This window comes from Brassica napus, chromosome A9, assembly GCF_020379485.1.
Source record: "Brassica napus cultivar Da-Ae chromosome A9, Da-Ae, whole genome shotgun sequence".
Classification (NCBI taxonomy): Eukaryota; Viridiplantae; Streptophyta; class Magnoliopsida; order Brassicales; family Brassicaceae; genus Brassica; species Brassica napus.
This window is the reverse complement of record NC_063442.1, coordinates 29564302-29579834: the sequence shown is the minus strand read 5'-3', so window position 1 is coordinate 29579834 and position 15533 is coordinate 29564302. Positions and strand designations below refer to the sequence as shown.

The 15533-nt window shown below is 32.2% G+C and overlaps 1 protein-coding gene across 1 annotated transcript; it reads left to right on the top strand.

Annotated features, from left to right (window-relative positions):
- The first annotated feature begins 13209 nt into the window (after nt 1-13209).
- On the top strand, nt 13210-14588 carry LOC106363234. Its single transcript, XM_013803010.3, has 3 exons — nt 13210-13653; nt 13729-13992; nt 14087-14588. Exons 1-3 carry the CDS (start codon nt 13477-13479, stop codon nt 14459-14461), a joined length of 816 nt encoding a protein of 271 aa, XP_013658464.1. The 5' UTR covers nt 13210-13476; the 3' UTR covers nt 14462-14588.
- The last annotated feature ends 945 nt before the right edge of the window (nt 14589-15533 follow it).

Below are 15533 nucleotides of genomic sequence, written 5' to 3'. Positions count from 1 at the left end.
GTTATATTCACATAGTTTAAGGATTACTAGGTGACCGGCCCGCACCCTGTGCGGGCATAAGAATATGATCGGTCCGCACTCTGTGTTCTCTCCGCCCGTATCTCACGAGAGGGAACACAGTAACGTCAGTATGAAGAGGCAGATATTGTGTGTATGTATAATTGCAACGTCACAAAATATTTTGTGTGTTTACGAAGATACTTTCAGTAAAAAAATAGAATAAATAGTGTATAGTTTTAGAAATAACAGATTTTATATTATCATTAATTAGAATTGTATTGTATATGTTTCGTAATTCTTAATTTTAGGTGAATAATATTATTTTTCCATAAATAATAAACAAACATTTATGTAGACATATTAAAAGAAAATATAACAAAAATCAAAATATTATCCATAAATAATATAAATTATGAAGTACATTTCTCGATAAAGAAAGCAAATTCAATTAGAAACTTGGAAAAAATTAAATAAATTTTGTAAGGACGGGTTAACATTATTTGATAGATTTATAAATTTTTAAATTTTATTGAACATGAAATAATATTAAATTGACATACCGTCATCGGTCTCCTAACTCATCACAACCCATCTAGAAAATACAAAAAATAAATAATTGCAACAGTTTATTCATTTTAAAATTTGTATTTGAAAAAAATAAGATTAAAATTACGTACCGTGACTACGAAATATTCTGAAAAACTTGTTTGTAGACAACATTCAATATTTTTGTCTGCGGCTTCCCTTTTTTACCAGTTATTAGGATTTTTAATCCAGATCTCGACTTAACTATTGAAAGTCAAAACTTTGCCTTGCATTTTGTTAGCATTTTATAAATTATTTTAAAATTATGATAAATTTATTCTTTAAACAACGACAAATAATTTAAAAATAATATTAATAAACATTTTTGGATTTTGTAATATTTAAAATAGTTATTATATAATTATATTCGAACATAATTCATCAAGTAGAGTATAAAAGTATTATAATTATCTTATATAAAATTTCGTTCATTGTATTTTATAGTTTATAAATATTAAAAGTAATAAATAAAACATTATTAATCTTTCTATAATACTTCCAAGGTAAAGTGGGTGGCAGAGTCGATGAAAGTGGGTGGCAGAATCGATTCATCAAGTAGCATATAATACTTCCAAGGCAAAGTGGGTAGCAGAGTCGATGAAAGATGAGGAGCCTTTGCGTCTAAACACATTTTTCTTAGCACACAAGCAACATCTTCGTAATACCTTAATAGTATGAGAGTAGAGATTTGTGAATAATACTTTAAAGAATGAAAAGAGAATGTTTGTATTTTAAGACCTTGGGTGTCTCATATATATATACAGTCGATTTATTTCTCATATTAATGACGCACAATATTTTGCACAATAAATAATGAAATCGTTTAAAGAAAGATATTAAATGTGTATTGTCAAAAAATGATTTGCATATGATATGATTATAACTTGCGCAAGTAATCCATATTAGAAAGGTAAGTTATTAAAAACGAACAACCTAATTAGAAACATTAAAATATTTTGTAAGCAATGTAATAAATATGATATCAACATGCGCAAGTTTACCGTTTGAATAATAAGGAAAGTTTTTAATATTTGTCTTAATTCTAAATCTTGCCCAAGGGTAAACTAAATCGATAATATTTAATGATTTCAACTTGCGCAAGTAATCCATATTGTGAATAAGTGATTTGCATATTTAATGATTTCAACTTGCGCAAGTAATCCATATAAGAAATGTAAGTTATTAAAAACAAATTTTGTCAATACGTTATTTGCATATTTAATGATTTCAACTTACACAAGTAATCCATATTAGAAAGGTAAGTTATTAAAAACAAACAACCTAATTAGTAGGGGTGGGCACTTTACCCGATATCCGAAGTGGCACCCGAACCCGATCCGAAAATGCATGTCAAGTTTTTCATTAAAAAAATTAACAAAAAATTACATCCAAATTTTTTTAAAAAAATAACTAAATTAATGCCTTTTTAGTTTTAAATTTTTATGTCTAAATCTATTAACCATTCAATCTATTAAAAATAAAAAATTAGTTAACTGAAAGGTATATTTTTAAATATAAGAAATTTGAGAAATGAAAATTTTAATTTTTTTTATCATTAATTAGAATTGTATTGTATATGTTTCGTAATTCTTTATTTTAGGTGAATAATATTATTTTTCCATAAATAATAAACAAACATTTATGTAGACATATTAAAAGAAAATATAATAAAAATCAAAATATTATCCATAAATAATATAAATTATGAAATACATTTCTCGATAAAGAAAGCAAATTCAATTAGAAACGTGCAAAAAATTAAATAAATTTTGTAAGCAATTTGACGGGTTAACATTATTTGATAGATTTATAAATTTATAAATTTTATTGAACATGAAATAATATTAAATTGACATACCGTCATCGGTCTCCTAACTCATCACAACCCATATGGCAAATACAAAAAAAAAAAATTGTAACAGTTTATATATTTTAAATTTTGTATTTGAAAAAAAATAGATTAAAATTACGTACCGTGACTACGGAATATTCTGAAAAATTTGTTTGTTTACAACATTCAATGTTTTTGTCTTCGGCTTCCCTTCTTTACCAGTTATTAGGATTTTTAATTCAGATTTCGACTTAACTCTTGAAAGTGCAACTTTGCCTTACATTTTGTAAGCATTTTATAAATTATTTTAAAATTATGATAAATTTATTTTTTAAACAACGATAAATAATTTAAAAATAATATTAATAAATATTTTTGGATTTTGTAATATTTAAAATAGTTATTATATAATTATATTCGAACACAGTTCATCAAGTAGAGGATAAAACTATTATAATTATCTTATATAAAATTTCGTTCATTTTATTTTATAGGTTATAAATATTAAAAGTAATAAATAAAACATTATTAGTCTTTCAATAATTTTGAGAATAGTTTCCATAAATTGGTATTTGTAATATTCGTTAGACTATATGGCAAGTGATGTTAAACGTCAATAAATTAAACAATTCTTCCATATTTGGAAAACATATATATATATATATATATATATATATATAACAATGACAAATTAAATGGTAGAGTATGTAAACATCTGTTTTCTTCCAGCATAAGTTAGAATACCGCCGTATTTAAGAATCATAAGGGCCTCTACAGGTCTTTATTCTTCGCCTTCACCATCCCACTTCAGCGGCTTCAGTTGAACCTTCCTGTATATCCCTGAGAAATTTCCTCCTTGTGCCATTCCAAAAGGTTCTATGCTGTGAGAAAATGACCTCATGAATTAAATAAAAAATGCATAATGCTAGCTTACTTATAAGATAGTATATTCAACAAAAAAAATGATATAAGATAGTATTACTAAATGATACTATGTAATACTTTCCCGGACAATATTCAACAAAGAGAGAGAAAGTACTAAAGAACCTCTTTAAGAACTGCTTTAACTTGGCGAAGCTTCTCAGCATGTTCAATCAAGGTTTTCTGGATCACTATCACTCTCACGACCTGGTCTACATATAAAAAAGGAAGACTATATTGTCGTTACCAGTATTCAACACATGGAAAAGATAGACCAAATATGCTTTTTGGAGACAACACACAAAGAGTTGAGTTCAGGGTTCTAAAGATGAGGAGCCTTTGCGTCTAAACACATTTTTCTTAGCACACAAGCAGCATTGTCGTAATACCTTAATAGTATGAGAGTAGAGATTTGTGAATAATACTTTAAAGAATGAAAAGAGAATGTCTGTATTTTAAGACCTTGGGTGTCTCCTATATATATACAGTCGATTTATTCTCATATTAATGATTTTAATATTTTGCACAATAAATAATAAAATCGTTTAAAGAAAGATATTAAATGTGTATTGTCAAAAAATGATTTGCATATGATATGATTTTAATTTGCGCAAGTAATCCATATTAGAAAGGTAAGTTATTAAAAACAAACAACCTAATTAGAAACATTAAAATATTTTGTAAGCAATATAATAAATATGATATCAACATGCGCAAGTTTACCGTTTGAATAATAAGGAAAGTTTTTAATATTTGTCTTAATTCTAAATCTTGCCCAAGGGTAAACTAAATCGATAAAATTTAATGTATTCAACTTGTGCAAGTAATCCATATTGTGAATAAGTGATTTGCATATTTAATGATTTCAACTTGCGCAAGTAATCTATATTAGAAAGGTAAGTTATTAAAAACAAATTTTGTCAATAAGTTATTTGCATATTTAATGATTTCAACTTGCGCAAGTAATCCATATTAGAAAGGTAAGTTATTAAAAACAAACAACCTAATTAGTAGGGGTGGACACTTTACCCGATATCCGAAGTGGCATCCGAACCCGATCCGAAAAACCCGAACTGAAATCCGAACCGAAGTAGCAAAATACCCGAACGGATATTGAATAAGGAGAGATTGGATACCTGAACCGAACGGATAATATCCGAACCCGAATGGATATCCGAAGATAACCGAATATATGTATAATTAACCTTATATTTTTAGTTTACATCTCTCATTTTATATAAAATATTTATATTGATACTACACATACTTTAAGTTCATATGATATACATACAATTATGAAAAAAATGATTTGCTACTCACTTAAAATGCATGTCAAGTTTTTTTATTTAAAAAATTAACAAAAAGTTACATCCGAAATTTAAAAAAAAATAACTAAATTAATATTTTTTTAGTTTTAAAATGTTATGTCCAAATCTATTAACTATTCAATCTATTAAAAATAAAAAATTAGTTAACTGAAAGTTATATTTTTAAATATAAAAAACTTGAGAAATGAAAATTTTAATATTTTTTTTTAAAATCTAAATATCCGAACCAGATTCGAAATAACTGAATCCGAACTAAAAATACCCGAACCCGACCCGAAGTACAGAAATACCCGAACGGGTTCTACACCTCTATACCGAAATACCCAAAAATCTGAAATACCCGACCTGAACCCGAACGGATACCCAAGGCTAAACTAAATCGATAATTATTATTCCCTAGCTATATATGGGCTTAACGAAATCGACAATAGTTTTGGGCTTGTCTACATAAGCGATTGATTAAAATAAATAAAAAAGAAAAATTCAAAAAAACCAGCCAATAGAATTATAACGTTTTTCCTGAGAAGCTCTATATGAGTGCCACCTCAGCAAAAATCACTAAAGTGACTTCTCTTTTAATGGTATAGGGTGATATTCTGTTGTGAATATCTGAGCAAACTCCTAATTCTATGAGATTATGTATAATCGTATTTTTATGTTCTTTCAATCTTCAAAAAATGCCTACATGTCGATTCATTTGTTTGTTTGTATGGGCTGTACTAATTGACTGATTTTAGAGGCAATAAATTAAATAAGTCAATTATAGTATATATAAAACTTTATAAGTCATACAAATCTATGATATTTTTCACATATGTCGAGAAATCTATGATATTTAAGGTTTTTTCACATATGTCGAGAAACAATAATATACTTTTCAGTATTAAATTTTGGTTTTATCAAAAAGTTTTCACCACTCATATTTAGTTTTTAATTTGGTTTTAGTTTTAAAGACAAATGCATTAATTCAGTGTTGTAAAATATGGTTTATGCGCCCGCCTAGGCGGTGTTTAGGCACTATACGGTAGCCAACCGTACTGTTTTTATATGTTATACAATATTTTATATGGATTTATATAATTCGGGTGAATAATAGCGTTTAGACGAACATTATGCGGTCTACACGGATGCCTAGACAGATTTTAAAGATTAATATTTTAAAAAATAAACTATTAATATTATTATTATATTTTATTAATGTTATTATTTATATTACTTTTACTTATTTTATGTATTTATATGATTGTAGATATTAGTATAATTGTTGCAAAATCATTTTAAATTTATCATCTTTATATATTTAAAATGGCTTTAATTTTTATAATTTAAAACTATTTATATATGTTAAACTATATACTTATACATAAAATTGGATTTAAAATATATTTATGTTCAGTTTTTTTCAAAATAATGTATATATATTAATCTTATACTTATATTTTGTGTAAAAGTATATATTCGTATATACCGCGTTTAAGCATCCGCCTACGGATATGCGCTGTACAGTCATCTAACGCGTAATGAACGCCTAGCGCGTTTTAGAACCCTGCATTAATTGTATCCTAAAATATTAATCTTTTGTATATAAGATAAAATGGTAGAACACCATACATTTGTATATGGAGACAGTATTATTTCGTCCGCAAAACTTATCTTAATGATATTTTAAGTTTCTTTTTAGTAACTGATAATTTTTTTGTGTAATTTTTTCCATTTATTCAAGTCTGTATAGGCTGGACTAATTGACTGATTTTAGAGGGAATAAATTAAACTAGAGCTTGACTCGCGCACCCGCGCAAGTATTCATTTTTGGTTTACAAAAAAAAAATATTTATCTTATATAAATGGTAATATATGTTTTTAAAATTTATATATATATATATATATATTAAATAATTATTTAATATATTTCTAAACACAATCATTTTAGAATTTATAATGAATAATTTTATTTTATTTTTTTGATCCGTCAACTGTTACAACCCTATTTTTAAAATATAACTCGTGTGTTCGTGCAAATGTATTTTTTATGGATCAAAATTTTAATGTAAAATAAAATGGTTATCTATTTTTATATTTGATTTATACGATTTAATAATTCAATATATTATTTAAAATTTTGTGGTTTATATTATGCATTTTATAACACTTTTATGTTTTTTAGACGTAGTTAATATGCCAAAATAAAAAATAACCACCCCGTAATAATAAAATCTTGTTATATTTTTGACATTGATTAAGTATAATTTATTGTTTACCCAGATTATAGGAAACATTTTTTAAATAAATAAACACAATTTGTTATATTTTATTTTAGGAAAATGCATTAATTAAACTATAAAAGACAAGAATACTAAAATGTAGGTAAATTTATTACTTCAGTGGCATTCAAATGTAAATAATTTTGAAAACTAAGGGGCAATTTATATTGGTACTTATCTTTTAATAATAGAGATAAGTCAATTATGGTGTATATAAGTTTTATTATTTTGTCTACAAAACTTATCTTAAAGTTTATTTTTGTAACTGATAATTTTTTTTGTGTACATTTTTTTTAATGTATCCAAGTTCGCATTCTCCGTGATCCAACAATAGTTACTCCCCCTTCTCCGCCGTGTGGATCTCCTGTTGGATCTCCTATTGCAAGTGTGGATGCCAGAGTGACAGAGACTCCTTGTAGACGTCCACCACCTCATGCATAATAAGGGTGGTCTATTTGATCTCCGTTTGGGTTTTCGGTTTTTGGTTTATGAGTAATATAAATTATACAGTTTATCATGGATGGTTTGATACAGCTTTGAATTAGGCTTTCAGTTAAACATCCTTGTCTTGTAAGAATATAGTTGGATTTTGGTTCATTGAACTGAATCGATTTGTTTATCTGGATTAAACATCCCTGCAAGTCATAGAAGACCAAATCAAGGATCAAACGTCCCAAGGGTTTTTAATAAAAATTAGGACTCTATTTTTTTCTGGTCTGTAATATAACGTGGTGAATTGGTTTGTCAAACACACAATTCTATAAATATCATCTGTTTGTAATATTTTGATCAAATAAATTATGAGATTTAACATAATTTTCTAACAAAATATGTAAAATAATGTAGTGCTGTTGGACTTTATTGAACCGGTTAATCATCCTAGAGACCCAGTTATCTTGATTCGGAAAAGTTAAAGTCAGTTGTCAGAGTCTGAAATTGGAATGATCATGTTTCAGAGTATCTTATAATGACAAAAAAATCTAGCCCGCTCTGCCTTCAACACATCTCGATAATGGAGGGCGCTCTTCTTGGCTGCGGCTGTTTTCCCCCTAGCAACACGAATCTTGTAAGAACGGTTACGATTCACCCAGCTCATATGATGTCAAAATCAATAGTTAGCACCAAAAGCGTAAAAGACCAGTTACATGAAATGGTAAATTACAAAACGATTACCTTGGCGTTGGACTGAACAACTCCCTCGTAAACATCATGCTCGGATAACATATCCTCCAGAAAGTTAGGGCCGTCAGCCATCCAAAAATTAAGATGAAGGCGCACACAAGCCTTTGATATGCCAATGAGAGTTTAAATATCAAGAATGAAGAACCAGAACGAGAAGAAAGGAGGAAAAGATGGTGATGAGCTGGCAAGTTGCTAGCTTTATAAATAAAGAATAGGAATATTGTACACGAGTCTTGTATATAAAAAGCTCGTTAGTTTGTTCACTGAATTCATTCTGTTAGGAATCGAGTGGCTTGTTTCTCAAGTGTGAGATTCAAGATTGGATTAGTTCTCTGGATTGTAGAGACTAAGAGAGGGTGGTTGGGAGGTACTTCTTCAATATACGATACAATTCATATCAAATTGGTGCGTGAGAGTATTCTGGATCGAACGATCGTGACGATGACGAGAGCGATGACGTTAGAAGCGCTATCGCAAACGGTGGTGATGAATTACGCGGAGCAACAAGAATCAACGATGCAATTGCGAGCATCGATGACGAGTATTGAGGAGAAGTTTACAGATCTTTACATTCTGTTGACGAAGACACATCGCAACCGGTGGTGGACGATCTTAATCGTAGTCCGACGAACGGCCAAAATCAGGTACTCGATTCTGAATTGGAACCTGGCCGTAGTCTTAGGTCTGATGCGATGAGAGATAGACCTCCATTGATTGAGAATCGCGATGGTGTGATTTGCCGAATCAAACTTCCGTTGGATTGCCTTGGCGGAGAGGCATTTCAGGATTGGTGGTTATAGTGAAGCGATGAAGGTCAGAGCTGGTTTCAATCAGTTTGAGTGGAGATGTGTTGAGTTGGTTCAACAGTGAGATCTTAAGGAAGCTGTTTCTGAATTGGATGGACTTTAAGCATCGACTTCTGGCGAGATTCAGCAAGGTGAAGCTGCGAGATCCAAGTCAACCATTCTTCAACGTTCAACAGACTGGTACTGTGGCTGAATATATACACAAGTTCGAGGACCTATCTACTAGTTTTCAAGCTTATCAGATACACATAAAGAAGGAATATTCATGAATGTTTTTTTCACCTGAGATGTATGAAGCGATTACTATGTATAAATGATATCACTCAAATTACCCTAAGGAGTGAATTACTCTCTCAAATAAGAGGTTCAGATGTAGTACTTAGGGATCGAATCCACAGAGACTCTAGGATTACACAATAGATTTATAGTATTCGAATTAAGGCTAGATTAAATGATTTAAAGCACTAAATGAATTAGTGAGCAAAATAATTGCTCGATTGATTTGATTTGAGGTTGTTAACAGTTGGGAGAATAGCTAGATTCAGGTATGTTCGCAGGTATGATCAGTAATACTTAAGTTGGGTCTTTAGGGGTTTATTGATATTAATTGTTCTTGAATTCAAACTAAGATATAATCTATTTGATTGTCTAATCTGGATCTCGGATTTCAACTTTCGTATGTTAATCACGAGAAAGTGTCGATCGATAATTCTTTATGAATATCGATCGATATACCTTTCAAAATATCGATCGACAGGGTTATCGCTGCGTCGATCGATACTTCTTCCAGAAAGCTTTACGGACAGGTTTGATTTATATTCTCTAACTCACTAGATCAACTCTTGTCTGTATCTAGTCAGTTAGATCATACTAGTTAATTTTCAAGTATTGAGTCAAGCAATGGCTTGATCTCAAATAATCCTAAGATCTATCAACCCTAAGCTTAGTAATAAGAACAACTAGATGAAGAACTAATTAAATCACCCTAACAACAATTTAAGCTAACAATACATATATCAACCTATATGAGAAACCTAAATCTAACAGCAAGGACTACTCAGAGATATTCATGAAACACATAGTTATGATGGTCTGAATAATACTTAAATAGAATAATAAAAACAAGATAGAGTAAAGAAACAAAGGGAGTTCAAGATCTTCCTTCCCTCAAGGTGTACAGATCTCTCTCTCCAATCCTAAGCTCTCTTTCTCTGGAATAGTATAAAGCATAGCCGTCAACAATGACTTAGAAAACAGTAAAATAGGGTTTCTGGTCGTCCATGAGTATTTTGGTAACTTTGTGTGGCTTCTGGGCTTCAAAAGGTCTTCAAATATTCTTGGCCCACGTTCTGGCATCTATATCGATCGATGTCAAGAGTTCCGCATCGACGATACGTTCCTCTTCTCGACAGCTTCCTCTCGCGAGGCAGACTGACCACTCCTCAGTAAAACAGGAATAATTTCTGCTACAGAATGCTGATTGACCTCAAACCTGTGGCATTGGAAAGCTAACTCACAGATATATCTTGTGTCAAAATATTAGCTCAATCTAACGGTCGGAAGATCTTCATCCGTAGCTAGACATCTGACACGTTTATGCAGTTCTGCACCTCAAAAGACTCCAAAAGACACCAAAATCACCACTTTCCTCCAAATCGTCCCTGAAACTGTAAATACTCTAAATAAACTCTATATAGTAGTAAATATATATTAAAATACTATACCATAGCTAAAAGTGGATAAAATCCATGGTATATCAGTAAACCAGTGGATCTACCTATGATTTCAACTTCTTATTGTAGATCTTAAATTCTACACTTAAGTATTTGATAGTGTTTGAGATATAAAACTAGGGAAGAAAGAACTTCGTGGGCGACAATATCCTCAGAACATAACGATAGAATTAGGTTCTATTTGTCGAAAATGGACTTTGTTCTATGTGTCAAACAACATCGAGATCTCGGAAGAGAAAAAGGATCGTGACTGAACTTGGGATCGAGCGGCCTACGTACCCTTCAAGGGATCAAGTCTGAACGTAGTTCGGTTATTGTCATCTCGAGTGAGATGTAGGTTTTATCGGTCTTGTATCGTTTACGAACGGATGATGATCTTGATAAGCTTGTATTAGCTTTGGGTACGTGAGAAGATAGGAGGATTCGAAGTCTGGTGAAGTCTTTATATGCTGAGCTGGCATTTGAGAAGATACTCTCCTTGGTTCAGAGACTTTGCTGTTGAACAAGAATCAAGTATAAAAGCACAAGGTCGTCGTTTACGGGGGAGCTTTGGATTTAGAATTGAGTCGCGAGACTTGAGTGAGAGCAGCTGGGTTAAGCCAGTGTTCTTGAGGAGATTGTGCTCGGGTTAAGCCGACGCATCTCAACCGTTCGAGATCCAAAGTGTAGTTCGTTATCTCATTGATTCAATAAAGTGTTTGGAGTGTTGTGATTGAGTTGTTACAAGAGAATCGATAGGTAAAACTCTATCAGATCTATCTATAGGAACTCGGATCGGTTACATATGATCTCGTTACATCAGACATCGTATGAAGAGCTCTCGTCTTCTCGTTAAGGTCTCGTGAGAGAAGAAGGATTTTAGTCTGATCAAATACATGGCTGTAATTGATCCATAAAGCAAGCAACAATACATTGTTGATCCCGTCTCCTTGTCCCGTTGTTGGTTCGATTTATGTTGGAGAAGTGGGATGATAATCAAGAAAGCACGTGTCTTCTTCCTTGTATTTTTAGTGTCAATGTTCATGATTCTGTTTATTTCTTTTGTGGAAAGTAAAGTGCTCCAGCCCTCTTTGCAGAAGCCATATCGTTCTTCTTTTATAGGTGGGTGTTGACTCTTCTTAAGTTTGGTGAGTTTGTTACACGTGATCCTCACATTTAGCTTTGACTCCTTTCTCCATTATTCAAGTTACGAGCTACCTTCCGAGATATGGGGGATCTTTTAGACTTAGTCTTTGATCCAAGCCAAAGATCTCATTTTGACTTGTGCGGGCTCTATGGGCCGAAATTACGTCTCTCTGGGCAGGTTTAAACCCAACTCGAGTTAATGCTAACCGGTCTTCTAATTCTTTTAGCGGGATGGATTTAGTACGAAATCCAGTATCAACATTTGTCCCCCAGTCCTTCAAGTGAGGTGACAAGGTTGGGGGACGGAGAAGCTAATGCCAACATGATTCCAAGTCGTTTTTCCTCTAGACAGTTCACAAAGTCATTTGCCTTTTGGTAGCGGGATAATACAAAAGAAACTGCATCAATCTTGTCTTGTTTGTCGTGACCGAAATATACACTCTATCCAAGCCACCGGATGCATTGTATCAAATTGTTTGAAGTTCGTTTGATCATTTAGTGATCAGTATCGTTTATGTTTGCGGGTTGAAACAAGAGTTTTAGGTCGCTTGTTGTAAATGTCGCGCCAAAGACGAGGTTTGGATCGAGCTCGGGGTTTCACAAATTAAATATGGGTCGAGTTTGTCAATAGAGTTGCTGATTTTGAGATGTATGAAGAATTCCCTAGATCTCTCGTGGTATAATGGATGAATATTTTAATGGAGTTTGTTTTTTGTTTATTAGCTTTCGACGTGAATTTTGTAGTTTATTTTACGTTGATTCTGATTTATGTAGATATTTTGGTGTTTGTGTAAAGGTGTTGGAAATATAAATAGTCCCAACGAATCATTAAGTCAATGCAAAATGATTGGCTACACATAGGGAGCGAATTATATCTCTCGTCCTCGAGATGTTTTGCGAGATGGAAACTGATCAGGAATCTAACTCGCGGGCCAGTGGTGGCTTAAGGACGCTGGTTTATCAATGTCGTTTTTGATACGGAAGATGGTTCAGGTCGATGAGAGCTTGGGTCGCTTGAGACCGCATGGTAAAAATCGGTAAGAGTTTAAAGTTGAAGATGAGATTTCGAACCTCTTGAGGCTGAAAATTAAATCTCTATAGTGGTTTGATCTACTGATAGTGCAAGAAGAGTGTACAAATATTTGCGGTTGTATAAGTTTATTTATAGAGTTTTGATGCGAAATAATAAATCAGTATGACTTTGATGACTTAAAAGGATGCGATAGTAATGCGATAATCTATTTTATCGGATGCAAATATATTGATACGCGTAAATATATTGTAGAGAATTGTTTACCGGCATGGGTGTGTTCCGACCTTTGTGACTGTGTGCTAGCGGAAAAGAAACGGTGTTGGATGTTTGATCATGTGTTCTTCATGTAGCCGATGATAGGAAGAGGTGTTCAAGATGTGAATTATTGACTTGATATGTGCACAACTCGTAGTATGCCATTGCGGACCATGTCGCGCTTACTGCTTCTTGCGGATTTTATTGAGTGACCTTAATCGAGATGAGTGAGTCTCATTTTTTGCTGTTTCGGTTAGGTGATGGAAGATTTGTTGTGTTCTTTGGGGGCAGGTTAATAAAAATGCCGTTTTCTCCTTGATTTTGAGCGAGAGATTAGACAGACTCTTGAAGATGTTAAGGCTAGTGATCATCCTTTTAGCGGCCAAGATGTGAATGCATCCGCACTCGGGTGGACCATGTCGGCTGTTTCGACTAGAGCGTTTCGTTTGCATGGTAATAGAAAGGTTCAAGGTGGGTCTTCTGATCATGTTCCCATGATGCTTCCTTTGATAGATATGTGCAACCACAGCTTCTCGGCCAATGTCAAGATAATTCAAGAACAGGACGGTTCTGACTCAAACACCCTTGTTAAGGTTCTATGTCTTAGATCTCTGTTTTTTTTTAAGTGTTTTATATTTTATTTATCTCACTCTTTCTTTGTGAATCAGGTTGTTGCAGAGACTCAAGTTAAAGAAAACGATCAGTTGCTACTCAATTATGGTTGCCTTAGCAACGATTTTTTCCTTTTGGACTATGGTTTTGTGGTTGAATCAAACCCGTTCGACACCATTGAGCTTAAATACGATGAAGGGCTCTTGGACGCTGCAAGCATGGCGGCTGGTGTTGCTTCCCCAAAATTCTCTTCTCCAGCTCCATGGCAACATCAGTTGCTTTCCCAATTGAATCTAGCCGGGAAATTGCAAGACCTCAAGGTATTCAAATCGTTTTCTTTCGACTCAATAGCTAAAACAGTCCCTAGATGAAAAATCAAAGGAGAAAACTTAACCATCTCTCTTATTCTGATAGGTAACCATAGGAGGTCAAGAGACAGTAGAGGGAAGACTATTGGCAGCTATAAGAATACTACTTTCCGGTGAACTGGTGGAAGTAGAGAAGCATGACTTAGAGACGCTCAAATCTTTATCCTCCACAGCCCCTCTTGGAGTTGCCAACGAGATTGCCACTTTCCGAACTGTAATCGCTCTTTGTGTGATTGCATTGAGCCACTTTCCGACAAAGATAATGGAAGACGAGGCTATACTGAAACAAGGTGTTTCAGACACAGCAGAACTGAGTATCAAGTACCGAATCCAGAAGAAACCAATGATCATAGATGTCATGAAAGACCTCACAAGAAGGGTTAAGTTACTATCAGCTCAGGAGACACCAAGTGCTTCGTAATGATGATAAGCATCATCTTGTAAGTTCTATAGGCTTTGCTTGTTCCGAAACCTCAGTTTCCAAAAAAATAATTTGTTTAAGATTGTTCACTTTTGAAAACATATAGCAATCGAGCGTTTTCTATGAACTAGTTGGTTCAAAGATTAGAAGGGAATGCAAAGGATGTGTTGATACATGGTATTAACTTAAACAAGCGACTCATGATATTAACTAAAGATATCTACATTGAAGGACAAAAGATAAAGCCTAATTACGCAGAGAATAACCTATTTCCATCTCTTTTTTTATTATTTGACGATGGGATCTAGGCGCGAGAATGTCATGGTTGGAGGTAGAGTTTCACGGCCGAGTGATGTTATGTAACTATGTTTAGTCCTGGGCACAGATCAGATACCCGAATTTTTTAAGGTATTTATGATTTGTTTTTTATGTTACGAATATTTAATTTTTCGATTTGCTTTGTTTCGAAAAATATTTACGAATACTTACGGATATTTCATATGTTTTGATTAATACAATTATTCTTAAATTTTCGATACAAAATTGTTTTTTAAATATTTATTTTTGCATGATGTATATAATAAAAATTAAAATAAATAGTTAAATTACATATTTTGTAAATTTTAAACTTATTTAACAATTACAATAACACAAAACTTAAAAAAGTTATAACTGTCATAAATTTTTTTCTTTTTTTATGTAATATTTTTATAATAAAGCAAATAGAATTGGTCAAATCATATGTTAGAGTAATAATTATATAAGCTTATACATTTAAAACTTTAAATATAATCAAGATATACATGTATTTATATATTACCAGATAGGAGCAGATATTCACTTCCCAAAACTTTGATATTTGTGATTTGCTTCGATTTTAACGGATACCGGTTTGTAATATTTGCTTTGCTTCGGAAGTTTACGGATATCCGAAATTTTTGGATCAAATCAATACAAATAACAAATCGAATCAAATTAAACGGATAAAATGGAAAAGTATGTTAATATTATGTTGTAAGGAGCAAAGGTAACTAGGGTTTTCTCTCTGGCGACTCCAAGGGCGACTCCAATG

Coding starts and splice junctions, on each gene's coding strand:
- LOC106363234 (XM_013803010.3), top strand. CDS start 13,477: ATGTCGGCTGTTTCGACTAGAGCGTTTCGTTTGCATGGTAATAGAAAG. Junction 13,654..13,728: donor ACTCAAACACCCTTGTTAAG/GTTCTATGTCTT, acceptor TTTGTGAATCAG/GTTGTTGCAGAGACTCAAGT. Junction 13,993..14,086: donor GGAAATTGCAAGACCTCAAG/GTATTCAAATCG, acceptor TTATTCTGATAG/GTAACCATAGGAGGTCAAGA.